The sequence below is a fragment of the Ranitomeya variabilis genome, chromosome 4 (genome assembly GCF_051348905.1).
Source record: "Ranitomeya variabilis isolate aRanVar5 chromosome 4, aRanVar5.hap1, whole genome shotgun sequence".
Lineage (NCBI taxonomy): Eukaryota > Metazoa > Chordata > Amphibia > Anura > Dendrobatidae > Ranitomeya > Ranitomeya variabilis.
In genome coordinates, this window is record NC_135235.1 from 729,559,414 (window position 1) to 729,586,745 (window position 27,332).

Genomic DNA, 27,332 nt, shown 5'->3' on the forward strand with positions numbered 1-27,332 from the left:
GCAAATCTACTACCGCTTGCACCTAGAACAAGTGGGTATGCCAGTCAGTACTAAAGATGAAAACGACTTCCAATGGGGTTCCAGTACTATGTCCTCTGGAACGTGGCTGGGGCCCCATGTAGTTCAAAGGGCAGGCCGACATAGTGGTACAGACCCTCCCGTGTTATTAAGTCGGTCTTTTCCTTTGCCGACTCTAAGAGGCACCTGCCAATATCACTTAGTCAGTTCGAATGTGGTGACGTACTGGGCCTGACCCAGGTGCTCGATCAGTTCGTCTACCCTGGGCATTAGGTAAAGGTCGAACTTTGACACCTCAATTAACTTACGGAAGTCAATACAGAACCGTTATGACCAATCCGGCTTCAGGATTAGCACCATCGGGCTAGCCCAGTCACTCCGGGATTCCTCAATTACTCCCAGCAGAAGCATTTGTTTCACCTCACTTACGATCGCTTGTCTGCGTGCCTCGGACACACAGTACGGTTTCATTTATATCGTCACGTGAGGCTCGGTGACAATGTCATGCTGGATGACATAAGTTTGACCGGGTAAACCCGATAATACATCAGTATTCCCTTTTACCAATTTCCGCACCTCTCGCTGCTGTTTCGAGAGGGTGTCTCCTATCTTTACCTCTCCGTCGGCCTCTGTCTGGGCCGATATTGGAGGGTCCCCAGATGATATGTTGGGAGTCACCTCCGTAAGCATACACTCCCAGTCCTTCTACGCTTTCGACAGATTAATGTGATACAACTGTTCAGATTTTCTTTCCCCGGACTGGTAAACTCTGTAGTTTACTTCGCTCACTTTTTCCCAAACTTCATACGGCCCTTGCCACTTGGCCATAAGCTTGCTTTCAGTAGTGGACACCAAAACCAACACCCAATCTCCCACGTTAAAGGAGCGAACCATGGCCTTTTTGTTATAGGCAGGCGCCGGTATACCGCCGGTATAGTTCAATGCGGGGAGTTGGCGCTGGCGACAGGCGGGCCCCCTGCCTCACAGAGGCCCCATAGCAGCCATGTGATGTGCCGCTAGCTGAGGGCCCCAGGGGGAGCGGGGGCCCTAGGCAGCTGCCTGCCCCTAATGCCAGCCCTGAATGGGCCCCCCTGTCTTGCCAGGGCCCCGGCACTTGCCCGGGTATGCCGGGTGCTGACCACCTGGTCCAGAGTGCCCGGGTCCCCACCCAATGCAGTATGGCATGAAGGTATTAACCCCCAGTCGGGCAAGTCCGACTGAGGTCAAAGTAGGCCTTTAGCATATCACCCCTCAGGAATTGAGCCACCACTTTGGCCCACTGGAACAATGGCAGGTTCTCCCGCTCTGCCGTGTGCTCATGGACAGTGAGGAAAGCTTCCACGTCGTCTTCCAGACTCAATTTCCTCAAAGCGGAGCAAACCTTTTCTTGGGCCTCGCAACAGTCCAGGGTCGGCGGTGGAGGTGCCTCACGCAGGGCTGCAATTTGCTGCAGCAACTGGTTATTGGTTTGTTGCTGTTGTTGCTGTGTGAGAACCAGCTGCCTCAGGATTTCCTCCATTTTGTCCACAGGCCTGGGTTGCAATGTGGCAAACTGTAGTGCAGTTGGGATGGTTCAGTGTGACAGACAGTGACCACAGGAAAAGTTCACAGCAAACGTGTTTTAGTATCCACACTCACATGTACACATTGTACAGCATCCGGCATCCTGATCACAGCCGGGAAACAAAACAGTTCGTGGGTGTCCGGTTGCTGAGGGCGACGGCACCACCATATCACTCTGCGGGGTGCTAGGAGCTCATTCTGCTGGCTCTTTGTCAACTCACACAGACTGAACTTCTGCAGAGCTGACTGCTCCACAAGTTGCAAACTCTAAACTGACACACCCAAACTCGTGCAGCAGGGGTTTTAACCTGGAATCTGTGGCCATGGGCCACTTGCAAGACCTATCTGGAGGAAATGGACTGCCCAGCTACCTTCCTGTAGTCAGTTTCAAAAATAAATTCCCTTAACGGGTTTTCCTGGACAATTTCTTGGTCAAATAGCTTGACCAGGCCATGCTTACTTTTACTTTGTTTTGTGACTCACAGGCATCCTGTTGTGACCACAAGGCACTCCAGCAGGTCTAATAGGACTTCGTCCACATCCTGGGGGATACATATCACCATTTACATATGATCCCCCCTGCCTCACAGCCCTCATAGTTTAGTAATGTCAGCTATATGATCCCATATATTAGTAATTTCACTTATGTGCCCCGATATATTAGTAATGTCTCCTATGTGCCCCCATATATTAGTAATGTCTCCTATGTGCTCCCATATATTAGTAATGTCATCTACAGGTGCTTCTCACAAAATTAGAATATCATCAAAAAGTTAATTTATTTCAGTTCTTCCATACAAAAAAGTGAAACAAAACAGAGTGGTCTATTTCAATTGTTTCTTTCTGATAATGATTATGGCTTACAGCCAATGAAAACCCAAAGGTCACTATTTCAGTAAATTAGAATACTTTATACCACCAGCTTGAAAAATTATTTTAAATTCCATAATGTTGGCCTACTAAAATGTGTGTTCAGTAAATGCACTCAATACTGGGTCGTGGCTCCTTTTGCATCAATTACTGCATCAATTGGTGTGGCATGGAGGCGATTAGCCTGTGGCACTGCTGAGGTGCTATGGAAGCCCTGTTTGCTTTGATAGCAGCCTTCAGCTCGACTGCATTGTTGGGTCTGTTGTCTCTCATCTTCCTCTTGACAACACCACATAGTTTCTCTATGGGGTTAAGGTCAGGCGAGTTTGCTGGCCAAGCAAGCACAATGATACTGTTGTTTTTAAACCAGGTATTGATACTTTTGGCAGTGTGGACAGGTGCCAAGTCCTGCTGGAAAATAAAATTTCCATCTCCAAAAAGCTTTTCGGTAGAGGGAAGCATGACGTGCTCTAAAATTTACTGGTAGACGGCTGCACTGACTTTGGTCTTGATAAAACGCAGTGGACCTACACCCGCAGATGACATGACCCCTCATCACTGTTTGTGGAAACTTCACACTAGACCTCAAGCATCATGGATTGTGTGCCTCTCCACTCTTCCTACAGACTCTGGGACCTTGATTTCCAAATGAAATGCAAAATTTACTTTCATCTGAAAACAAATCCTTGGCCACTGACAACAGTCCAGTTCTTTTGCTCCTTTGCCAAGGTAAGGCGCTTCGGTGCTGTCTATTGGTCATGAGTGGCTTGACACAAGGAATGCGACACTTGTAGCCCATGTCCTGGATATGTACAGTGGGGCAAAAAAGTATTTAGTCATTCAGCAATAGTGCAAGTTCCACCACTTAAAAATATGAGAGGCGTCTGTAATTTACATCATAGGTAGACCTCAACTATGGGAGACAAACTGAGAAAAAAAAATCCAAAAAATCACATTGTCTGTTTTTTTTATCATTTTATTTGCATATTATGGTTGAAAATAAGTATTTGGTCAGAAACAAACAATCAAGATTTCTGGCTCTCACAGACCTGTAACTTCTTCTTTAAGAGTCTCCTCTTTCCTCCACTCATTACCTGTAGTAATGGCACCTGTTTAAACTTGTTATCAGTATAAAAAGACACCTGTGCACACCCTCAAACAGTCTGACTCCAAACTCCACTATGGTGAAGACCAAAGAGCTGTCAAAGGACACCAGAAACAAAATTGTAGCCCTGCACCAGGCTGGGAAGACTGAATCTGCAATAGCCAACCAGCTTGGAGTGAAGGAATCAACAGTGGGAGCAATAATTAGAAAATGGAAGACATTCAAGACCACTGATAATCTCCCTCGATCTGGGGCTCCACGCAAAATCCCACCCCGTGGGGTCAGAATGATCACAAGAACGGTGAGCAAAAATCCCAGAACCACGCGGGGGGACCTAGTGAATGAACTGCAGAGAGCTGGGACCAATGTAACAAGGCCTACCATAAGTAACACACTACGCCACCATGGACTCAGATCCTGCAGTGCCAGACGTGTCCCACTGCTTAAGCCAGTACATGTCCAGGCCCATCTGAAGTTTGCTAGAGAGCATTTGGATGATCCAGAGGAGTTTTGGGAGAATGTCCTATGGTCTGATGAAACCAAACTGGAACTGTTTGGTAGAAACACAACTTGTCGTGTTTGGAGGAAAAAGAATACTGAGTTGCATCCATCAAACACCATACTTACTGTAAAGCATGGTGGTGGAAACATCATGCTTTGGGGCTGTTTCTCTGCAAAGGGGCCAGGACGACTGATCCGGGTACATGAAAGAATGAATGGGGCCATGTTTCGTGAGATTTTGAGTGCAAACCTCCTTCCATCAGCAAGGGCATTGAAGATGAAACGTGGCTGGGTCTTTCAACATGACAATGATCCAAAGCACACCACCAGGGCAACGAAGGAGTGGCTTCGTAAGAAGCATTTAGCATTTCAAGGTCCTGGAGTGGCCTAGCCAGTCTCCAGATCTCAACCCTATAGAAATCCTTTGGAGGGAGTTGAAAGTCCATGTTGCCAAGCGAAAAGCCAAAAACATCACTGCTCTAGAGGAGATCTGCATGGAGGAATGGGCCAACATACCAACAACAGTGTGTGGCAACCTTGTGAAGACTTACAGAAAACGTTTGACCTCTGTCATTGCCAACCAAGGATATATTACAAAGTATTGAGATGAAATTTTGTTTCTGACCAAATACTTATTTTCCACCATAATATGCAAATAAAATGATAAAAATACAGACAATGTGATTTTCTGGATTTTTTTTTCTCAGTTTGTCTCCCATAGTTGAGGTCTACCTATGATGTAAATTACAGACGCCTCTCATCTTTTTAAGTGGTGGAACTTGCACTATTGCTGAATGACTAAATACTTTTTTGCCCCACTGTATGTGTGTGATGGCTCTTGAAGCAATGACTGCAGCAGCAGTCCACTCCTCGTGAATTTCCCCCAATTTTTTGAATTGTCTTTTCATAACCATCCTTTCAAGGCTGCAGTTATCCCGGTTGCTTGTGCATCTTTGTCTACCACACTTTTAATTTCCACTCAACTTTCCAATAAAATGCTTAGATACAGCACTCTGTGAACAGCTGGCTTCTTTAGCAATGACCTTTTGTGGCTTACCCTCCTTGTGGAGTGTGTCAATGGATAACTGTCAAGTCAGCAGTCTTCTCCATGATTGTAGAGCCTACTGTAACAGACTAAGGGACCTTTTCAAATGCTTAGGAAATCTTTGCAGGTGTTTTTGTTAATTATTCTAATTTACTGACTTTTGGTTTTCATTGGCTGTAAGCCATAATCATCAACATTACCAGAAATAAACACTTGAAATAGATAACTCTTTTTGTAATGACTCTATATAATATAAAAGTTTCACTTTTTGTATTGAATAACTGGAATAAATTAACTTATTGATGATATTCTAATTTTTTGAGAAACACCTGTAGGTGACATTATAAATATATTTTATATTTTATATTTTTTTCCTCTTGAGATTGTGGGCCCAATTCCAGCTATTGCTGTCAGACCTGTGATTTCTATCTACACCACAGTGTACAGGATAATAGAGTATAATAAAATTGTTATGGATGTGACTTAACTAACATTGTGCAGTGACTCTGCTTTCCATATAGTTAAGGATATTTCTTATTGCTAAAACTGTGATTTTTTTTTTACATTAAACCTTTTTTAAACACCTCTGATTAGTGCGATCATACAACATCCAAGCCTCTGATGGCTCCGGTGATGCCCTGTAGTACTGTAGTGCCGTGTATCATCACTGCCTGTGAGTGTAATACTAACGGCCCCATACACATGAGATAGGTGTTGACTGAACGGTCATTTGGCAGAAGGCCATCTCTCCCGACTCCCCCACACACACAAATATTCCAGCTTTGCTGTGGTCTGTATGAGAGAGTCGCCTCCAGACTCCTCTAGAGGAGGATTATCTACAGGAAGAACAAACGGATTAGCCTCTGAAATTCCAGATGCCAGATCCTTCTCTGCCCCAGTATCATCTGTCGGGAGGCCCCGAAATACATTATATGGTCGGCCAAACCCCCTAAATCAGTGCTTTCATGTAACTTTACTCTAAGGTGTATGGGAGCGATAAAAGGTAACTTATTGGATGCTGCCTCTGGCCCGGCCTAATAGACCTTCATACATTGCAGGCCCAGACACCATTATTAGGCATGTAAGTATCGTAGTAACTAGGCCGCCCCATACTATCGAGTACTTGGGAGTAGAGGGGCATTCAGCCGAACTCTCACACCTTAGATGCCATGTTTGCTTTTGGCAACAGTAAGTGGTTAAACTGCCAGGGTTTTTGTTGCAGCCACCCTGTACCATCCCTGCCGTGTACATCTATGTTCTGGTGCCCGAAAGACTTAATTTTTTATTTAAACAATTGTTTATTGTGTGAAAAAATAAAATGTGTTTTCTGCTTTTTCCATGTATTTTTCTTTTTACAAGAATTGTTGGAGCCAATTTTCTTTAGAAACATTTTAATATGTGTTTATTTTCTGGTGTTTTTCTTGTAATATAGGAAAGCCTAATGACAGAAATAAACCCCATAAAACACTGTACATGGAGACGTGAGGATCAGATAATTTCTGTCTGCGGTGTTTGTGGGGAAAAAAAAAAGAAGCTTTTATAAAAACCTCAAACATCTGTGTGTGAATCAGACATGAGATCTAAAGTGATAGAAAATTACAGTGCGGGGAAGATGGGAAACCTTCATATAGACGGCCGGTGGTGATGGAGTCAGTGACGGACTCTGGCCAAAAATGTTTCTAGAGCCTTAGTAGAAGATGAAGATTTCGTCCTTATCATGAAGTAGTTATTTCTCCTGTCACGTGTAACGAATATCTTCTGCCGTATTGCTAATGCCGATTCCAGTGTCGGTATATGAGACGAGAATTAGTGTTATGGAAGATGAGTCTATGAGAAACGTATTCAGCTGCCGACTCCGAGGAAGAAACTGCTTGTTGTCTGTGGCCTAAAATATATAGGTGTTATTAGTAGATGTAAAGAAGAAACACCAAGGTTACTTACCGGTAGCCAGTTTTTCCGGAGCCCATGACAGCACACCTGAGAGAGGGGATCCGCCCAGTTAGGACAGGAAACCTACTGAAATAAAAAAGCGGTACCTCTCCCTTGCTTCAGTTGGTTTTCAGAGCATGAGAGGCCCCCTTGGTTAGTTCACATGGCAATCTACCACCACATTATAATAATAACAAAAAACACCCAATTTAAAGTGCGCACCAAAGGGTGAAAAAGAAGGGAGGGAATATACAGGTGCTGTCATGGGCTCCGGAAAAACTGGCTACCGGTAAGTAACCTTGGTGTTTTCCCGTCTCCCATGACAGCACACCTGACAGATTTTTGGAGAAAGGAACACCTTAGGGAGGGACCACCGCCTGCAGCACCCTTCTACCAAAGGTAAGGTCAGTAGAGGAAGATAAATTCAGACGGTAGTGTTTAAAGAAGGTAGACGGTGAGGACCAGGTAGCGGCCTTACATATCTTATCAATCGATACCTCTGCTTTTTCAGCCCAGGAAGTAGCCACGGCCCTGGTGGAGTGAGCCTTGATGCCTTCAGGGATCGGAACGCCACATGCAGCATAGGATAAGCTAATGGCCTCCCTAATCCATCTGGCAATAGTACCTTTGGACACCCCATGACCATTCCTGCTACCTTGGAAAGCTACAATTAGAGACTGATCTTTCCGCCACTGTCTGGTTAAGGATATGTACTGTAACATAGACCTCCTTACATCAAGAGTATGAAACCTTTCCTCCCCTGGATTTCTAGGATTAACACAAAATGAGGGTAATACAATCTCCTGACTCCTATGAAATTTAAGGACTACCTTAGGTAGATAAGCCGGATCTAGTCTTAGAACCACCCTGTCATCATATATCTGTGTGTATGGAGGACAAACGGACAGGGCTTGCAAGTCACTCACCCTACGTGCGGATGTTAAAGCTACCAACAGGAAGGAGCTCCCGCACCTCCTCCCCCCAACTTGGTCCACACCGATGGAGGGGGAGCCCCAGGTACATGCAGGACCCATGGTGGAATGTTGACCGTTGGGATCTCCAGGGTTGTACAGAAGGCCGTCACATCAGCAGGGGTACGCAGAGTCGCGGACTTTCCTTCTTTCCTGGCTGTCAGGGCAAATGGGAACCCCCATCTATACTTAATTTGGTGTTCCTGGAGTATTAGCAAGAGGGGCCTGAGGTGTCTCCGCTTCTGCAGGGTTATGCGGGAGAGATCAGGGAAGAGCTGAACCTCTGTTCCCCGAAATAAGGGGGTCTGGTTCCGGGTCCTGGCTTTGGACATGATCAATTCTTTAGTAGTAAAGTCGTGAACACAGCATATAATATCTCGGGGTTGAGTAGACATGTTCTTAGGCTGTAGCGCCCTGTGTGCTCTGTCCAACTTAGTTATATTGGTTGGAGGTGCACCCAGAATGTTATTAAAGATGTCCTGCAGGATCAGATCAGGAGACTCAGAGTCCTCCACCTCAGGCACTCCTCTCACACGTATGTTGCATCTGCGTCCCCTATTGTCCAAGTTTCTCTCGGGGGGTTCCCGCCCTCTGACTCTGTAAAGAAGCTATCTTTGGGCTTCCGGAGGATTATAAGATCTGAGGTTCTCTTTGATGCATGGAGGGTGGCACACCCTGGAGAGAGGGCCTTTACCTTCTTTTCACACCCACACCAGACCCATACCAGGATCGATTACTTCTTTGTAAACTCTGCTATTCTTAAGAGGCTGGGGGGGGTGGAACTGGGCTCCATTACCTGGTCAGATCATGCTCCGGTGATCATGGAACTTGAGGGAGCCCATTCTCGACCTAGATTTGGCCACTGGCGCTTAAATGAATCTTTACTCAAGGACCCCGAAGTCAGGGCCTCACTGCATAAGCAACTGGAGGAATTCTTCCAGCTCAATACGGGCTCAGTCTCCTCCCTGGGAATTCTGTGGGAGGCACATAAGGCGGTGATGAGGGGCCATTTTGTTAGGGAGGGCGCCAGGGCCAAGAGATCCGCGGGGGTCCAGAGGGCACATTTGACTTCTCAACTAAAGCTTCATGAGAGGACACTCGCTGAATCTCCCTCTCTGGCCGCTTTGAAAGAGGTGGTCAGACTAAGGGAAAAATTAAAAGATCTGGCGGTGGCGGGGGCGGAGAAGCTGCTAACTTTCTCTAGACAGAAATTCTATGAAAGGGGCAATAAGGCACACACCCTCCTGGCACGCCAGCTGAAGGAACGCTCCGCGGCTTCATCTCCTCAGGCCTTGCGGGACGCTGCAGGGGTGACGCATTATCACCCTGATGCCATAGCTGATATTTTTTATAATTTCTACAAAAAATTGTACAATCTTGGTCCCCCATCGGCTGATGGATCCCAGGGTTCAGGGGCTATTGAAGACTATCTTGCTACCTTAGACCTCCCCTCCCTACCTAGTGAAGCGATTGAATCTCTAAATAGTGCAGTTTCCTCTGAAGAGGTAGAGGAGGTTTTGGAGTCCCTGCCCATGGGAAAATCACCTGGCCCTGATGGTCTGACGTACTTTTACTATAAGACATTCGCCAAAACACTTCTTCCTCACTTGGCCTCATTATTTAACTCCTTCTTGCAAGGCGACCCAATCCCGTCCACAATGCTACATTCCCACCTCATCCTCCTTCCAAAGCCGCCCAGGGACCCCTTGGACTGTGCAAACTATAGGCCAATAGCCCTTTTGAATACGGATTTGAAGGTGTTCACCAAGCTACTGGCCTCCAGACTTAATAAATGGCTACCCTCGATTATTCATAAAGACCAAGTAGGCTTTATTCCATGCCGTCAAGGGGGTGATAACACCAGGAGGGTTGTGGACTTGGTGGACATCTCGAACCGAAAGAAATTGCAAACACTAGTACTGAGCCTTGACGCCGAGAAGGCTTTCGATCGCCTCTCCTGGCCATTCCTTTTTAGTATGATGCGGGTCTTTGGCATCTCGGGCGGATTTCTGTCCGCGCTGAGATCCCTATACAACCACCCTACAGCAGCCATAAAACTCCCTCTCTGTACATCCAAACCATTCACTTTATCGAATGGCACCAGGCAGGGGTGCCCTTTGTCACCTCTCCTGTTTGCCCTCTGCATAGAGCCCCTGGCAGCGTCCATACCGACGGGACCCCAATATTTCTGGGGTGATGGTTGGGACTAAATCTTTTAAGATCGCATTATTTGCTGATGATGTCCTATTGACACTCACTAATCTCCACGTGTCTCTTCCGAACCTCATGAGGGCTTTGAGGAGATATGGGGACTTATCTGGATATAAAATCAATTCCAGCAAAACGGAGGCTATGCCGCTTAACATCCCCCCTGAGGTATGGGACCACCTACGCCTGAATTTTAAATTCAGGTGGAAACATGATGCTGTGAAATATCTGGGGGTGAATATTACGTCCTCATATGAGACCCTCTACAAACTAAATTTCCCCTCCCTCTTTAAAGAATCAAAAGCCCGCCTGACTAAATGGCAATCACTCCCTCTCTCGTGGATGGGTCGGATAGCGGCGGTAAAAATGAGCCTTTTACCCAGATTGATCTATGTCTTTGAGACCCTCCCAGTTGGAGTTCCGGTCTCGGAATTGAAGTCCCTTCAGGCGGCTATTATTAGGTTCATATGGCAACAAAAGCGCCATAGAGTGGCTAAGGAGGTTCTCACAGCTCATAAGACCAGGGGAGGGCTTTCTGTGCCAAATATTCTTAATTACTACTGGGCTACTCACCTGAGGAGAATCCCCTGCTGGACATCCCTATGGGCCTACAGCAAGTGGAATGAAATAGAGAAATTATGGCTTGCCCCAATACACCCTAACTCTCTTTTATGGTTGCCAGCACAATGTAAGTCCTTTCCACCCCTTTTAGGCCCCATGCAGTTCACCCGTGACATTTGGAATACCTGCACACGGAGATTCGCCCTCATGTCACCTTGCTCCCCCCTGGTGTCCTTCATCAATCATCCACAGCTCCCAAGCAGTTTAGAGTCTCCTATGGTTCACCCTTGGCTTAAAGCGGGCCTATTTAGATTTGCGGATATTATAGACGGGGAGACCATGGAGATTCACTCCTTTGATTATCTTAAGCAACATTTCTCGATTTCCAACAGGGAATTCTTTCAATACCTACAAATCAGAGATTTTGCTAACTCCCTATATGGTAAAGCGGGAGCTTCGATCCCCACGGATTTCGAGAAAATTTGCAGGAGGGGCGTGAACACCAGGGGTCTGATCTCAGAAATTTATAACCTTTTATCGGATCCAAGGGATGGGTCTGGTGAATCTTTTCTATACATGCGCAAGTGGGAGGCCGCCCTGGAGCGGCATATTTCTCCCCGAGAGTGGTCTGTCATTTGGAGGAATGCCGCAAAATCGTCAGTGTGTACTCTCTATAGAGAAAATATCTATAAGATACTAATGCACTGGTATCACAGTCCAGAGTTTCTGCATGGACTGAATCCCTCTGTCCCTCCCTCCTGTTGGAGATGTGGAGGAAGCACTGGGTCCCTCATGCACATATTCTGGTCATGCCCAAAAACTGTGCCTTTTTGGGGTCAAGCTAAGTCCCTCATTGACAATTGCATACAGATATAGAACTAAACCCGCTGGTGCTTCTCCTGGGTCACGGGGCGCCGGGTATGGGCAAACTCTCCAATAGATTATTGCAACATATCCTTACGGCGGCCAGATGCCTGATTGCGCGTTTTTGGAGGCAGCCGAGTCCCCCTTCTCTTCAGATCCTCATTAGACGGATCATGGATGTCAGAAGGATGGAACACCTTACAGCCTTACTAAATGACTCGGTGGTGCGCTTCCAGGCAATATGGTCCCCGTGGGATTATTATGCAGCGGGATCCGACCTGTAGTGCGGCTGAGTTCAGATTTGATTAGTCGATTTAACTGAGGTTTTTCCCCTTTTTTTTTTTTTTTTTCTTCCCCTCCCCTCCTTCTACTCCTTACTGTCTTGTCTTGTCTTTGTCATTTACGTCTTTGTAAAATTAAGGTCATTTATAGCCTTACATCGTTTATATCGTTTATTATTCATGCACACTATACAGAAACTAAATACTTGTACGACCCTGTTTTGTTATACCATGTTTAATAAAATAAAAATTTTATGGTTAAAAAAAAAAAAAGCTACCAACAGCACTGTTTTTAGAGTGAGAAATTTTGCCGATAACTCTTGCAAAGGCTCAAAAGGACTTTTAGTTAGAGCATCTAAAACCAGATTTAAATCCCAGGGAGGAATTTTCTGAATTACAACAGGTCTAGACCTACTACATGATTTAATGAAACGGGCTACCCACTTATTGGAGGCTAAATTACAATGATATAAAGCTCCTAACGCTGACACTTGAACCTTAAGCATATTGGTTGCCAACCCTAGTTGTAAGCCTGCTTGTAGAAACTCTAAAATAGCACCCACAGGAGCCTCATCCGACAAAGTTCCTAAAAACTCTAGAAACCTCTTCCATGTCCTACCATAAATCCTCGATGTAATCGGCTTCCTACTTTTCAACAGGGTGGAGACTAGCCCTGACGAGAATCCCTGTCTGCTTAGTAATGCCCTCTCAAATTCCAGGCTGCCAGATGGAAGCCCTTCACTTGAGTGGCATACTGGTCCCTGGGTAAGCAGGTCTGGAACCTCTGGTAGGATCCATGGGTCGGTTACCGACATTTGTCTTAGGAGAGAAAACCATGGTCTTTCCGGCCAAAATGGAGCAATCAGAATCACTCTTGCCTGCTCCATTCTGATCTTCCTTACTATTACCAGAATTAGTGCTATCGGTGGAAACGTGTAAGCGAGGCTGAATTTCCACGGTATTTGGAGGGCATCTACTGCAACCGGGTTCCCCCTCGGGTCTAACGAGCAGAACCTCTTCACCTTCCTGTTGTGAAGCGTGGCAAATAAGTCTATTACTGGTTTGCCCCAGGCCTGCACTATCTTTTGGAATACCCTGGGATTCAGCGACCATTCTCCCTGTCTTAGCTTTTTGCGACTTAAGTAGTCCGCTTTCGTGTTTTCGACCCCCTTTATGTGCAGAGCTGTGACGAACAGTAGGTGAGATTCTGCTAATTGAAGAAGCACAGATGTTGCCTCCATAAGTGAAAGGGACCTTGTTCCCCCCCTGATGGTTGATATAGTCTACTACTGCATAATTGTCGGACATAACTCTGGTATGATGACCCTGAAGGATAGGAAGGAAATGTCTTACTGCCCTTTCTACAGCCCATAACTTTTATATTGAATGACTGATGTGTTTCTGTATGGGACCAGTATCCCTGTATCGAAAGGTTCCCTAGATGTGCGCCCCATCCTGTACCACTCGCGTCCGTTGTGATCACGTTTTCTATCGGAGTTAGCCACTGAACCCCTGAGCTCAAGTGTTCCCTTACTGACCACCAGACTAGGGAATCTCTGATGCCTACTGAAAGTTGTTTTTTTTCCCTCCAAACGCCCCTCTAACAATCTTTGTGTTGACAGGACCTCCCACTGTAATTGCCTCAGGTGAAACAGGATGTTTGTGACCCTAGCAGGGACATCGCCTTCCTCAGTGTCATTACAAGCTGATGTATCGCCAATTCCACAAGACTTTGTATTTTGGATACCTTGCTCTCTGGCAGGAGACAGAGTTGGCGCGTGGAGTCCAGAACCAACCCCAGGAAGGGCTGAACTTTCTCTGGTGTTAATCTCGACTTGGCGACATTTATTTCCCAACCTAACACTGCTAGGGTCGTAGTCACCTCTTCTATTTGTGCAAGACAGTGATCCACTCATCTGCCTATTACAAGGAAATTGTCTAAGTACGGAACAATGACTATGTCCCGGGAACGGAGGAAAGACATGACCTCTGACATTAATTTTGTAAATATTCTTGGTGCTATCAATAGACCTAATGGAAGGGCAGCATACTGGTAGTGTTTGAGTTGCCCTTGGACAAACACTGCTACCCTCAGAAATGTTTGATAGTCCCGATGAATTGGGACATGGTAGTAAGCGTCTTTTAAGTCTATAGCTGCCATGAAGCAGTCCGGGAACAGCATCTTTGTCGCTGAGTTTACCGACTCCATCTTGAAGGAGTAATTTATTATTGACAGATAGAGTTTTCTTAAGTTGACAATAGTCCTTAGCGAGCCATCTGGTTTTCGTATCAAAAAGAGAGGGGGATAAAAACCTTCCCCCTCTTCTTCCCTTGGAACTTCTACTAGAACTCGTTTTAGAACTAGCCCCAATACCTCTGTTTCCAGAGCTAGCTGTTCCTCCAGAAGTTTTCTGTGTGGTGTCAACACAAAAGTCTGTCGAGGTGGATGAATAAAAATTATTTTTAGTCCGTCGCTGACGACACTTAATGCCCAATGACTGGGGGAAATACTTAACCAGGAGTGAAGAAAGAAAGAGAGCCTTCCCCCTACTTCTGGCTTGGCGTCATTGGGAGGGCTTTTTTGTTGATGTGGAGGGGCCCTTAAACATGTACCCAGATCCTTTTGTATCTCTATAGTCCCAGTTCCTTCTATCTCCCGGAGGGCGACCTCTATTAAATTTTCCCCTCCGAAAATAAGGCCTTCTGATATCCACCGGAAAGCGAGGAAAAACTTTTTTCTTGTCGCCTGCTTTTTCTAAAATGTCCTCCAGCTTCTGACCAAAGAGGAATTTGCCATCACACGGGATGGAACAAAGTCTATTTTTTGAGGGTAAGTCCCTTGGGCACCCCTTTAACCACAAGGCACGTCTTGCCGCGTTAGACAATCCCGCTGCCCTAGCAGCTAGCCTTACAGAGTCTGCTGAGGAATCTGCTATGAAAGCTGCCGCCCCTTGTGCCATTGCCATATTGGCTAGGACCTCTTCTCTCGGCACTTTAGATTTCAACTGATCCTCTCTTTGTTGCAGCCAGACAATAAGGGAGCGGGCAACACATGTTCCGGCTATTGCCGGTTTTAGACCTCCTGCGGCTGCCTCCCAGGTATGTTTTAAAAAAGCATCCGCTTTTTTTGTCTAAAGGGTCTCTTAGGACGCCTGAATCCTCTAAGGGTAGGGATGACTTCTTAGACGACCTAGCCACCGCACCATCAATCTTAGGGGCTTTATCCCATACTTCTGAATCCTTTTCCTCAAAAGGATATCGTCTTTTAGAAGCTGAGGGAAGACTACCAGACTTCTCAGGCTTCTTCCACTCTTTTTCTATAAGGGCTTTTACTTTAGTATTCACTGGGAAGGTACGCTTCCTTTTCTCCTCCAAACCACCAAATATAACGTCCTCTACTGATCTAGACGCTTTCTCATCCTTAAGGCCCATCGTAGCCCTAACTGATTTCACCAGTTTATCTGTGTTCTCAGTTAGAAAGCATGGTCGACCCCCAACATCGCTTTCTGAAGAGGAGCCAGAGAACACAGAAGAGGATGAACCGGGAGACAGAGGTTCCTCTTGATATTCCTCGCCAGACTGAGAGGTACCAGAATCTGAAACAGTCTCTAGGGTTTTGCTACTCTTCTTTTTAAGGACTGATTTTAAGGACCCTTTAACCTCTGCCCTAATCATGGCCCTGAGGCTAGAGGCAAAGTCAGGGGATTCAGCCTGAATAGTCTTTTGGATACAGTCCGCACAGAGACTTTTCTGCCATTGGACTGCTAGCGGGGCTTTACAGAGGGCACATTCTTTGTTCTTAGACTTGGCACTAGCCTTCCTCAGCGCCTGACAAGTAAGCAGAGAAATGTAGCCCGTTACCACCAATGTGACATTCACGAAGATCACTCACCACCCGCTGACACTCAAAGGTACCGGATTTTGAGGCCGATCTGAAGTACGGACAACGTCCCTCCTAGAAGCTGAGGAGTCCTGTGACTTTCGATCTGGACGACTGCCGCTTCTCCTCTTAGTATGCTGGTGAGCAGACATAGCACCTGGTAAGATCTCTTGCTGCTGCTGCTGTAGCAATGGCTGTTGTGGGTGCTGCTCCATACAATCCTCCATAGTGGAGCTCTGTAGATGTGAGCACATCAACTGTGGACTCACCCCCTTTTGAAGGGTGATCCACTCTGCTCACCGCCTCATCCGGTTCAGAAATTGCTCCTCCCCCGCCTCTGCGCCCACCAGGAGACCGCCAGAAGATCCCTGTGACCCGGCCAGCGTTAGTCTATGGGCGCCGCCATCTTGGATCCGGCGCGCAGCAGTGACGTCATGCGGGCACGCCCATTCCCAGCGTGCCCTGCGCGCAACGCCTGCCGCGCACCCGGAAGCTAGGCCCAGGGCCGAAGGCAGCAGCAGAGGGGGCAGAGAGCGGCGTGGCAGCCGCAGAAGAGCCACAGGACTCCGGACTGCGCTGACCCGACACCCGCACGTGCGCAAAGGCCCCAGGACCTGCGAACGGCGCTTCCACAGCCTGAAGGCCGGCATACAGGCTCTCTGCTTGTTCTTCCAGTGCCGGGACAGGAGTGGGTGAGTCTTCAAAAACCGCCGTGATTCCAGAACTAGGGTTCCTATCAGGACAGGAAACCCAACTGAAGCGAGGGAGAGGTACCGCCCTTTTATTTCAGTAGGTTTCCTGTCCTGACTGGGCGGATCCCCTCTCTCAGGTGTGCTGTCATGGGAGACGGGAAAAACTATAAATACTGTATAATAATAAATCTCCTCATATGTTTGCCCTTATTATCTCCAGTCATTGTATTATTACACAAGATTTTTATGATGTTACATCGGCTCATCTTCTCATTCAGGTCTCTTCAATATTGGATCCTCTCAGTGAAGATCTTCTATATAAGAGAATTTTTCTGAATCGCCCATCAAAGATGGATATGGACAGAGACAAGATGGCGGAGAGGATATTACACCTCACCCTAGAGATCCTCTTCCGGCTTACTGGAGAGGTGAGAGATTCTGATGACGTCACATTACATCATTCTTATCTATGGGAATAACAGATGGACAGAACTGGAGAGGTGAGGTCTCTGGAAATGTCTGTAGTGAGATTTATTAATGTGTCTCTCCATAACCAGGATTACACAGTAGTGAAGAAGACCTCTAGTGAGCGCTGTCAGGACCCTGTGTCTGAGGGATGTGAAAGACTCCTGAGCCCAATCACGAGGCCTCCACCTCACCCCCTGATACATGAGGACATCAATGACCAGAAGTTTCTAGAACACCTCTTCAAGATGATTGAGCTGCTGACTGGAGAGGTGACACTGCTAGGACATTATACAGTAACGCTATGAAGGGATCGGGGGGATGATGATATCATTGTATGTGTCAGGTTCCTATAAGGTGTCAGGATGTCGCTGTCTATTTCTCCATGGAGGAGTGGGAGTATTTAGAAGGACACAAATATCTGTTTAAGGACGTCATGATGGAGGTTCCCCAGCCCCTCACATTACCAGGTAATAGATAGGACTAAATACGCACGGCCTATAATTATCTGTATGTAAAGAATGAATTCAGTCCCTGTATGTGTGTCCTCCAGATCTATCCAGTAAGAGGACAACCCCAGAGAGATGTCCCCGTCCTCTTCCACAGGACTGTAAACAAGAGGATCCCATTGTTCCTCAGGATCATAAGGTAGATGGAGAGAAGGTGTCACGAGATCTCCCTTATTAAGTGTAGACGGCTGTGAATGTCTTGTGCTCAGTCTTGTTTTATCCCCCAGTATTATATGTTTTATACTTGTGTAATGAGAACAGTGGAGATGGCAGGATTAGAGCCAATCATAGATGTGACTTCTCCATCTGTCTGTGACTTTTACAATATTTGTTTCAGGGTGAAGATCTGACCCGTGTTAATACTACAGAGACATATGTGAGGGGTGATGAGTGGTGTAAAGAGGAGATTCCTACATATGACTACCCAGGTGAGTCGTAATCACTAAATGCAGAGAAGTCACATATTCTTCTCCGCCACCGGCTGTGGCTTCTTTATCAGTCGTGTAGTTCGGCAGTATCACAATCGTGCGATCACCATTTGGCCTCTCGACCACAACATTCTCCTCCACCAAAAACTGTTCAAATGACTTTGGGTATTGAAAGCCCTTTTCTATAAAACTTACCACCTGGATGATCCACCTACCCCCTGGGATTAGAAGACACTGTTGTTTACAGATCTGGGCAGGTAAGGTCAAAGTCAAGTCACGTAGAATGTGCTGACAAGTTAGAAAAACACTTGAAGAATTATATTATGATGGGTCTGTAAGAGAAAGCAGAGGGTGATGATGCTGTTGGCTTCCTAGATCCCTGATATCTTATTGGCTGTGCACGGCTGATGGCTGTAATATACACTCACCGGCCACTTTATTAGGTACACCTGTCCAACTTCTTGTTAACACTTAATTTCTAATCAGCCAATCACATGGCGGCAACTCAGTGCATTTAGGCATGTAGACATGGTCAAGACAATCTCCTGCAGTTCAAACCGAGCATCAGTATGGGGAAGAAAGGTGATTTGAGTGCCTTTGAACGTGGCATGGTTGTTGGTGCCAGAAGGGCTGGTCTGAGTATTTCAGAAACTGCTGATCTACTGGGATTTTCACGCACAACCATCTCTAGGGTTTACAGAGAATGGTCCGAAAAAGAAAAAAAATCCAGTGAGCGGCAGTTCTGTGGGCGGAAATGCCTTGTTGATGCCAGAGGTCAGAGGAGAATGGGCAGACTGGTTCGAGCTGATAGAAAGGCAACAGTGACTCAAATCGCCACCCGTTACAACCAAGGTAGGCCTAAGAGCATCTCTGAACGCACAGTGCGTCGAACTTTGAGGCAGATGGGCTACAGCAGCAGAAGACCACACCGGGTACCACTCCTTTCAGCTAAGAACAGGAAACTGAGGCTACAATTTGTACAAGCTCATCGAAATTGGACAGTAGAAGATTGGAAAAACGTTGCTTGGTCTGATGAGTCTCGATTTCTGCTGCGACATTCGGATGGTAGGGTCAGAATTTGGCGTAAACAACATGAAAGCATGGATCCATCCTGCCTTGTATGGAGCATCTTTGGGATGTGCAGCCGACAAATCTGCGGCAACTGTGTGATGCCATCATGTCAATATGGACCAAAATCTCTGAGGAATGCTTCCAGCACCTTGTTGAATCTATGCCACGAAGAATTGAGGCAGTTCTGAAGGCAAAAGGGGGTCCAACCCGTTACTAGCATGGTGTACCTAATAAAGTGGCCGGTGAGTGTACATTTATTCAGACCTGCAGGAGATGTGTTGACATTGCTCAAGCTCTGGTTTCATGGATTTACTCCACGTCCTAAATGACATTATGTGTTCGATCCTAAGGAGTTTACCTTACTGCACAATCTCTCCTGAAATGGGAGCGCTAATACTTTCTCTACTCTTCTGGTCAGTACTCATAGTAGCTCCAATGGTCCACCACAAATGAGTGCAACTCTGGTATAGTGTTGGAGTTCTCCCCTCGTACAAATGTTGTTGTTGGGGATGTAACATACTTTTTTATTCTTTGTGTTTATTTTATCTGTTCATTCTGTATGATAGTTTGATTGTGGTGGGATCGGCCTACCTCACTTTTGTGAGTGTGTAACTGATAGTCTTAAAAAAGCTCTCCATCGCCTCTTCCAAATACCGAAGATCTAAATTTAAAGTGAACCTGTCAGCAGGATTGTGCACAGTAACCTACAGATAGTGTCAGGTCAGCGCCGTTAAACTGATCACATTGATACCTGGTGATGAAATCCGTCTTGTGGTTGTTGTTTAATCTTTATTTGTAGTTTTCAGTTAATGAGATTCTCGTGCTCTGAGGCGGGGCTGTGGGTGTGGCTGGGGCTGTGTGCGGGGCTTTATTTTGTACTCTGATTACATATTCATCTGGCTTCATTGGCTTATGACAGGTCACTGATCCCTCAGTGACCTGCCCCCTATTTTACATAATGCATATGATAGTGTTGATATTATTGTTGATTTTGGCTATAATATTGTGGCTATTATGAGGCTTAGAAAAAAATAACATCCAGCAAAATGACACCGGAGGCTCCTGTCCAGTAGCATCTAGCTCTTACTTACAGATGCTACTGCGCAGGCGCCACCATCGCCGGTGACATTTTGCTGGTTTATAGAAACCCTGTTGCTTCTCAACAGCCTTTGAGCTGCTACAGGTATGTGCATACGTTGCAGAATTGCCTGTGAAATTTTCTGCGCAGATTCTGCATCTCTTGGCAGAAAGCACAGGTAAAAATCCGCACGGATTTGATGCTTATTTTCATGCATTTTTTTATTCGGACTTGTATGCGTTTTTGAAAGCTAAATATAGAAAAAAAAAGAATTGTGATGTAATTTCTTGTCCAACCTCTTCATTTACATACTCCATTAAACAATAATGTTTACACACACAGAAAGAAAGAGATAGATAGATACATAGATTGATAGATGATAATAGATCTATAGATAGATCTATAGATAGATAATACCAAGCCCGATGTTTAGGAATAAACATAATAAAATAGTACATACAAAAAGTGAAATAAAGACACACACAAAATCTGCGTTAGGCCGGGGTCCCACTTGCGAGAAACTCGCAAGAGTCTCGGACCTTAATACTCTGCACTGCCGCCGGCACTCAGGACTGGAGTGGTAAGCTGCATAGAAATACATGCAGCCGTACACTCTGGTCCCGAGTGCTGGCAGCAGTGCCAAGTATTCATGCGAGAGACTCGTGCGAGTTTCTCACAAGTGTGACCCCGGCCTTAAACGCAATATCTGTTTAATTTATAAAAAAAAATGGCGTGTGCTCCCGCGCAATTTTCTGCTCCATAGAGGGAAAGCCAGCGACTAGGGGCTGATGTTTATAGCCCGGGAAGGGGTTAATACCCATGGATCTTCCCAGGTTATGAATATCACCCCTGTAGCTGTATATTTAGTTTTTACTGGCTATTAAAATAGGGGCCCCCCAAAAAAAACTATGTGGGGTCCCCCTATAATTAATAGCCAGAAATGGCTATGCAGACAGCTGCGGGCTGATATTCGTAGCCTAGGAAGGGGTCATGGGTATTTGTCATGATTCTCAATGGCGAGAGAACATAGCCCAGCATATATGAGAACTAGCTCTTGGAAGATGGAAACTATACTGACCATGAACTAAACCTGCCGCACAACTAGAAGTGGCCGGGTAGCATGCCTACGTTTTTTAACCCTAGATGCCCAGCGCCAGCCGGAGAACTACCTAATCCTAGCAGAGGAAAAGACAGTCCTGGCTCACCTCTAGAGAAATTTTCCCAAAAGGCAGACAGAGGCCCCCACATATATTGGCGGTGATTTTAGATGAAATGACAAACGTAGTATGAAAATAGGTTTAGCAAAATCGAGGTCCGCTTACTAGATAGCCGGAAGACAGAAAGGACACTTTCATGGTCAGCAGAAAACCCTATCAAAACACCATCCAGAAATTCCTTTAAGACTCTAGCATTAACTCATAACACCAGAGTGGCAATTTCCGATCACAAGAGCTTTCCAGACACAGTAACGAAACAGCAGCTGTGAACAGGAACAAAATGCAAAAACACACAAGGACAAAAGTCCAACTTAGCTGGGAGTTGTCTAGTAGCAGGAACAAGCACAGAAGGCTTCTGATTACATTGTTGACCGGCAAGAAACTGACAGAGGAGCAAGGTTATATAGCGACTCCCACATCCTGATAGGAGCAGGTGAACAGAGGGGATGATGCACACAAGTTCAATTCCACAAGTGGCCACCGGGGGAGCCCAGAATCCAATTTCACAACAGGTATTGCCCCCTCCCCGGCTACAAACACCAGCTCACAGCTGCCCCAGAAATGGCGCATCTATAAGATCTGCCTATTCCGGCACTTAGCCTCTCTTCCCACTCACCGGTAGTGGTGGCATATGGGGTAGTAGTTGGGGGTTGATACCACCTTTGAATTGTAAGGTGACATCAAGCCGGCTTAGTAATGGAGAGGCGTCAATAAGATACTTATCCATTACTAATGCTATATTTTTTTATGGGTTAAATAAACAAAGACACAGCCAGAAAAAAGTATTTAATGAAATAAAACACTACACAGTTTTGCCATCTTTACTGTTCTGCCAATCCATGCGACGCCTTCGATCTCCTGCAAAAAAAGAAAAAATAATAAACCAACACAAATACTCCCTGGTCCGATGCAATCCATTTAACCCCTTAGTGACAGAGCCAATTTGGTACTTAATGACCGAGCCAATTTTTACAATTCTGACCAGTGTCACTTTATGAGGTTATAACTCTGGAACGCTTTATCGGATCCCGCTGATTCTGAGATTGTTTTTTCGTGACATGTTGTACTTCAAGTTAGTGGTAACATTTCTTCGATATTACTTGCGATTATTTATGAAAAAAATGGAAATATGGCGAAAATTTTTAAAATTTTGCAATTTTCAAACTTTGTATTTTTATGCCCTTAAATCAGAGAGATATGTCACAAAAAATAGTTAATAAATAACATTTCTCACATGTCTACTTTACATCAGCACAATTTTGGAAACAATTTTTTTTTTTGTTAGGGAGTTATAAGGGTTAAAAGTTGACCAGCAATTTCTCATTTTTACAACACCATGTTTTTTTTAGGGACCACATCACCTTTGAAGTGATTTTGAGGGGTCTATATGATAGAAAATAACCAAGTGTGACACCATTCTAAAAACTGCACCCCTCAAGCTGCTCAAAACCACATTCAAGAAGTTTATTAACCCTTTACGTACTTCACAGGAACTAAAACAATGTGGAAGAAAAAAATTAACATTTTACTTTTTTTTGCAAACATTTTACTTCAGAACCATTTTTTTTAATTTTCACAAGTGTAAAAACAGAAATTTAACCACAAATTTTGTTGTGCAATTTTTCCTGAGTACGCCGATACCCCATATGTGGAGGTAAACCACTGTTTGGGCGCACCGCAGAGCTTGGAAGTGAAGGAGCACCGTTTGACTGTTTCAATGCAGAATTGGCTGGAATTGAGATCGGACGCCATGTCGCGTTTGGAGAGCCCCTAATGTGCCTAAACAGTGGAAACCCCCCACAAGTGACACCATTTTGGAAACTAGACCCCCCAAGGAACTTATCTAGATGTGTGGTGAGCACTTTGAACCCCCAAGTGCTTCACAGAAGTTTATAACGTAGAGCCGTGAAAATAAAAAATCGCATTTGTTTTCACAAAAATGATTTTTTCGCCCACAAATTCTTATTTTCACAAGGGTAACAGGAGAAATTAGACCACAAAAGTTGTTGTGCAATTTCTCCTGAGTACGTCGATACCCCATATGTGGAGGTAAACCACTGTTTGGGCGCACCGCAGAGCTTGGAAGTGAAGGAGCACCGTTTGACTTTTTCAATGCAGAATTGGCTGGAATTGAGATCGGATGCCATGTCGCGTTTGGAGAGTCCCTGATGTGCCTAAACAGTGGAAACCCCCCACAAGTGATACCATTTTGGAAACTAGACCCCCCAAGGAACTTATCTAGATGTGTGGTGAGCACTTTGAACCCCCAAGTGCTTCACAGAAGTTTATAACGTAGAGCCGTGAAAATAAAAAATCTCATTTTTTCTACAAAAATGATCTTTTTGCCCCCAAATTTTTATTTTCACAAGGGTAACAGGAGAAATTAGACCACAAAAGTTGTTGTGCAATTTCTCCTGAGTACGTCGATACCCCATATGTGGAGGTAAACCACTGTTTGGGCGCACCGCAGAGCTTGGAAGTGAAGGAGCACCGTTTGACTTTTTCAATGCAGAATTGGCTGGAATTGAGATCGGATGCCATGTCGCGTTTGGAGAGTCCCTGATGTGCCTAAACAGTGGAAACCCCCCACAAGTGATACCATTTTGGAAACTAGACCCCCCAAGGAACTTATCTAGATGTGTGGTGAGCACTTTGAACCCCCAAGTGCTTCACAGAAGTTTATAACGTAGAGCCGTGAAAATAAAAAATCTCATTTTTTCTACAAAAATGATCTTTTTGCCCCCAAATTTTTATTTTCACAAGGGTAACAGGAGAAATTAGACCACAAAAGTTGTTGTGCAATTTCTCCTGAGTACGTCGATACCCCATATATGGGGGTAAACCACTGTTTGGGCGCACCGCAGAGCTTGGAAGAGAAGGAGTGTCGTTTTACTTTTTCAATGTAGAATTGGCTGGAATTGAGATCGGACGCCATGTCACGTTTGGAGAGCCGCTGATGTGCCTAAACAGTAGAGACCCCCCACATATGACACCATTTTGGAAACTAGACCCCTTAAGGAACTTATCTAGATGTGTGATGAGCACTTTAAACCCCCAGGTGCTTCACAGAAGTTTATAACGTAGAGCCGTGAAAATAAAAAAATCGCATTTTTTCTACAAAAATGATCTTTTTGCCTCCAAATTTTTATTTTACCAAGGGTAACAGGAGAAAATGGACCCCAGAAGCTGTTGTACAATTTGTCTTGAGTACGCCGACACCCCATATGTGGGGGTAAACCACTGTTTGGGCGCATGGCTGAGCTCGGAAGCAAAGGAGCGCCATTTGACTTTTCAATGCAAAATTGACTGGAATTGAGATCGGACGCCATGTCGCGTTTGGAGAGCCCCTGATGTGCCTAAACAGCAGAAACCCCCCAAAAGTGACCCCATTTTGGAAACTAGACCCCCCATGGAACTTATCTAGATGTGTAGTGAGAACTTTGAATGCCCAAGTGCATCACAGAAGTTTATAATGCAGAGTCGTGAAAATAAAAAATATATATTTTTTAACAATAAAGATTTTTTAGCCCCCAAGTTTTTATTTTCACAAGGGTAACAAGAGAAATTGGACCCCAAAAGTTGTTGTCCAATTTGTCCTGAGTATGCTGGTACCCCATATGTGGGGGTAAACCACTGTTTGGGCGCACGGCAGAGCTCGGAAGGGAAGGAGCGCCATTTTGCAATGCAGACTTTGATAGAATTGTCTGCGGGCGTTATGTTGCGTTTGCAGACCCCTAATGTACCTAAACAGTAGAAACCCCCACAAGTGACCAAATTTTGGAAACTAGACCCCCTAAGGAACTTATCTAGATATGTGGTGAGAACTTTGAAAGCTCAAGTGCTTCACAGAAATTTATAATGCAGAGTAGTGAAAAAAAAAATATATATTTTTTTCCAACAAAAAAGATTTTTAGCCCCCGAGTTTTTATTTTCACAAGGGTAACAGGAGAAATTGGACCCCAAAAGTTGTTGTCCAATTTATCCCGAGTACGCTGATGCCCCATATGTGGGGGTAAACCACTGTTTGGGCGCATGGCAGAGCTCAGAAGGGAGGGAGTACCATTTGACTTTTTTAGCGCAAAATTGGCTGTCGTGTTTGGAGACCCCCTGATGTACCTAAACAGTGGAAACCCCCCAATTCTAACTCCAACCCTAACCCCAACACAGCCCTAACCCTAATCTCAACCCGATCCATAATCCTAATCACAACCCTAACGATAATCACAACCCTAACCCCAAAACAGCCCTAATCTCAACCCTAACCATAACCCTAATCAAAACCCTAAATCCAACACACCCCTAACCCTAATCCCAACCCTAACCCTAATCCCAACCCTAATCCCAAACGTAACACTAATCCCAACCCTAATCCAAACCCTAACCCTAATCCCAACTCTAACCCTAACTTTAGCCCCAACCCTAACTTTAGCCCCAACCCTAACCATAACTTTAGCCCCCGTCGTCACAAAAAAAGTTCAATGTAACCTTTTTTTTGTACGTCGCGTCCGCCATTTCCGCGGATGCGTGGCCGTAACTCTGCCCCCTCCTCCCCAGGACATAGACTGGGCAGCGGATGCGTTGAAAAACTGCATCCGCTGCCCACGTTGTGCACAATTTTCACAACGTGCGTCGGTACATCGGGCCGACGCATTGCGACCGCCCCGTACCGACGCAAGTGTGAAAGAAGCCTTAGGCTACTTTCAGACATAGCGCATTTTTGAGCGCTATTTTGCGGGCGCTTTTCAAAAATGCGCAATGTCATTTTCGTCTGCCGGCAAAGTGAATGAGAAATTCACTTTGCCGTTCAGACACACCGCAAAAAAACGCGGCGCTTTTGTCTGCAAACACGCCGGCGTAAAAAGAATTGACATGTCAATTCTTTACGCAGCGGCGTGTCTGCGTATCCCCCTAGGGCCCCATATTACCTTCCACACACAGCGCCTTTGTCCTGGGTGTCGGCGTCTTTGTACGGAGGGGTTGACACCCAGGACCGGACGTGACGTCGGACAGGAAGAGGGAAGCCCCCGCCCCCCAGTGAAGCAGCATGGAGTCCTTCTGTGTGTGTGTGTGTGCGTGTGTGTGCGTGTGTGTGTCCCCATGCGACGCTAGTGCCACCATTGTGCTAAGTCGCCGTATGGGACTACTACTCCCATCCGGTATTAGGATGGGAGAGTTGTCCCTGTGTCCGGCGACTTAGCACAATTGTAAAGTTACACAAAACACCTACACACAATACACATACATGACACACAGTACATACAACATATAACACAGAGTATATACTCACCAACAGCACACTTGTAGGCGAAGCCCTCGATCCTCCAGGAAAAAATCCAAAAATAATAAACCAAATTCATACTCCCTGTCCGCAGAATCCATAAAACGAGTGTCCCACGCCGATCGGCTGCTCTCCGGCGATACACTGCCAGGAGCGAAGCTCCTAGCAGTGTATCGCGTACTGTTCCGGAGTTCAATGACTCCGGCGTCTCGGTTAACAGCAGTACAGCTGCGTTGAACTTTCCCACGCAGCACTGCCGTTAAGCGAGAGTGCCGGGGTCAATGACCGCCGGTAAACTCGCTCGCGCATGCGCAGTGACACACCGACAGGAACTATGGCTCCTGTCAGTGTGTTGCTGCAGCCGTGGAGAGCAGACATATCTCTGGATGTGTCTGTTCTCCATGGAAAATCTTGATACGTGGCACTTAAATATGTGGCAATTAAATACGTGACACGTGGCACTTATACGTGATACGTGTCACTTAAATACGTGGCACTGAAATACGTGATACGTGGCACTTTGATACGTGGCACGTGTCACTTAAATACGTGGCACTGAAATATGTGGCACGTGGCACTTTGATACGTGGCACGTGTCTCTTAAATACGTGGCACTGAAAGATGTGGCACGTGGCACTTTGATACGTGGCACGTGGCACTTTGATACGTAGCACTGAAATATGTGGCACGTGGCACTTTGATACGTGGCACGTGGCACTTTGATACGTGGCACGTGGCACTTTGATACGTGGCACGTGGCACTTTGATACGTGGCACGTGGCACTTTGATACGTGGCA

At 45.7% G+C, this 27,332-nt stretch overlaps 1 protein-coding gene across 1 annotated transcript in view; it reads left to right on the forward strand.

Annotated features, from left to right (window-relative positions):
• Positions 1-27,332, forward strand: part of LOC143767940 (uncharacterized) — a 69,005-nt gene that overhangs the window by 37,288 nt on the left and 4,385 nt on the right. Inside the window, exons 7-11 of the mRNA XM_077256484.1 lie at positions 16,767-16,916; positions 17,046-17,225; positions 17,300-17,423; positions 17,507-17,601; positions 17,800-17,890. Of these exons, the coding sequence (XP_077112599.1) occupies positions 16,767-16,916; positions 17,046-17,225; positions 17,300-17,423; positions 17,507-17,601; positions 17,800-17,890 (640 nt within the window). The remainder of the gene's footprint in view (positions 1-16,766; positions 16,917-17,045; positions 17,226-17,299; positions 17,424-17,506; positions 17,602-17,799; positions 17,891-27,332) is intronic.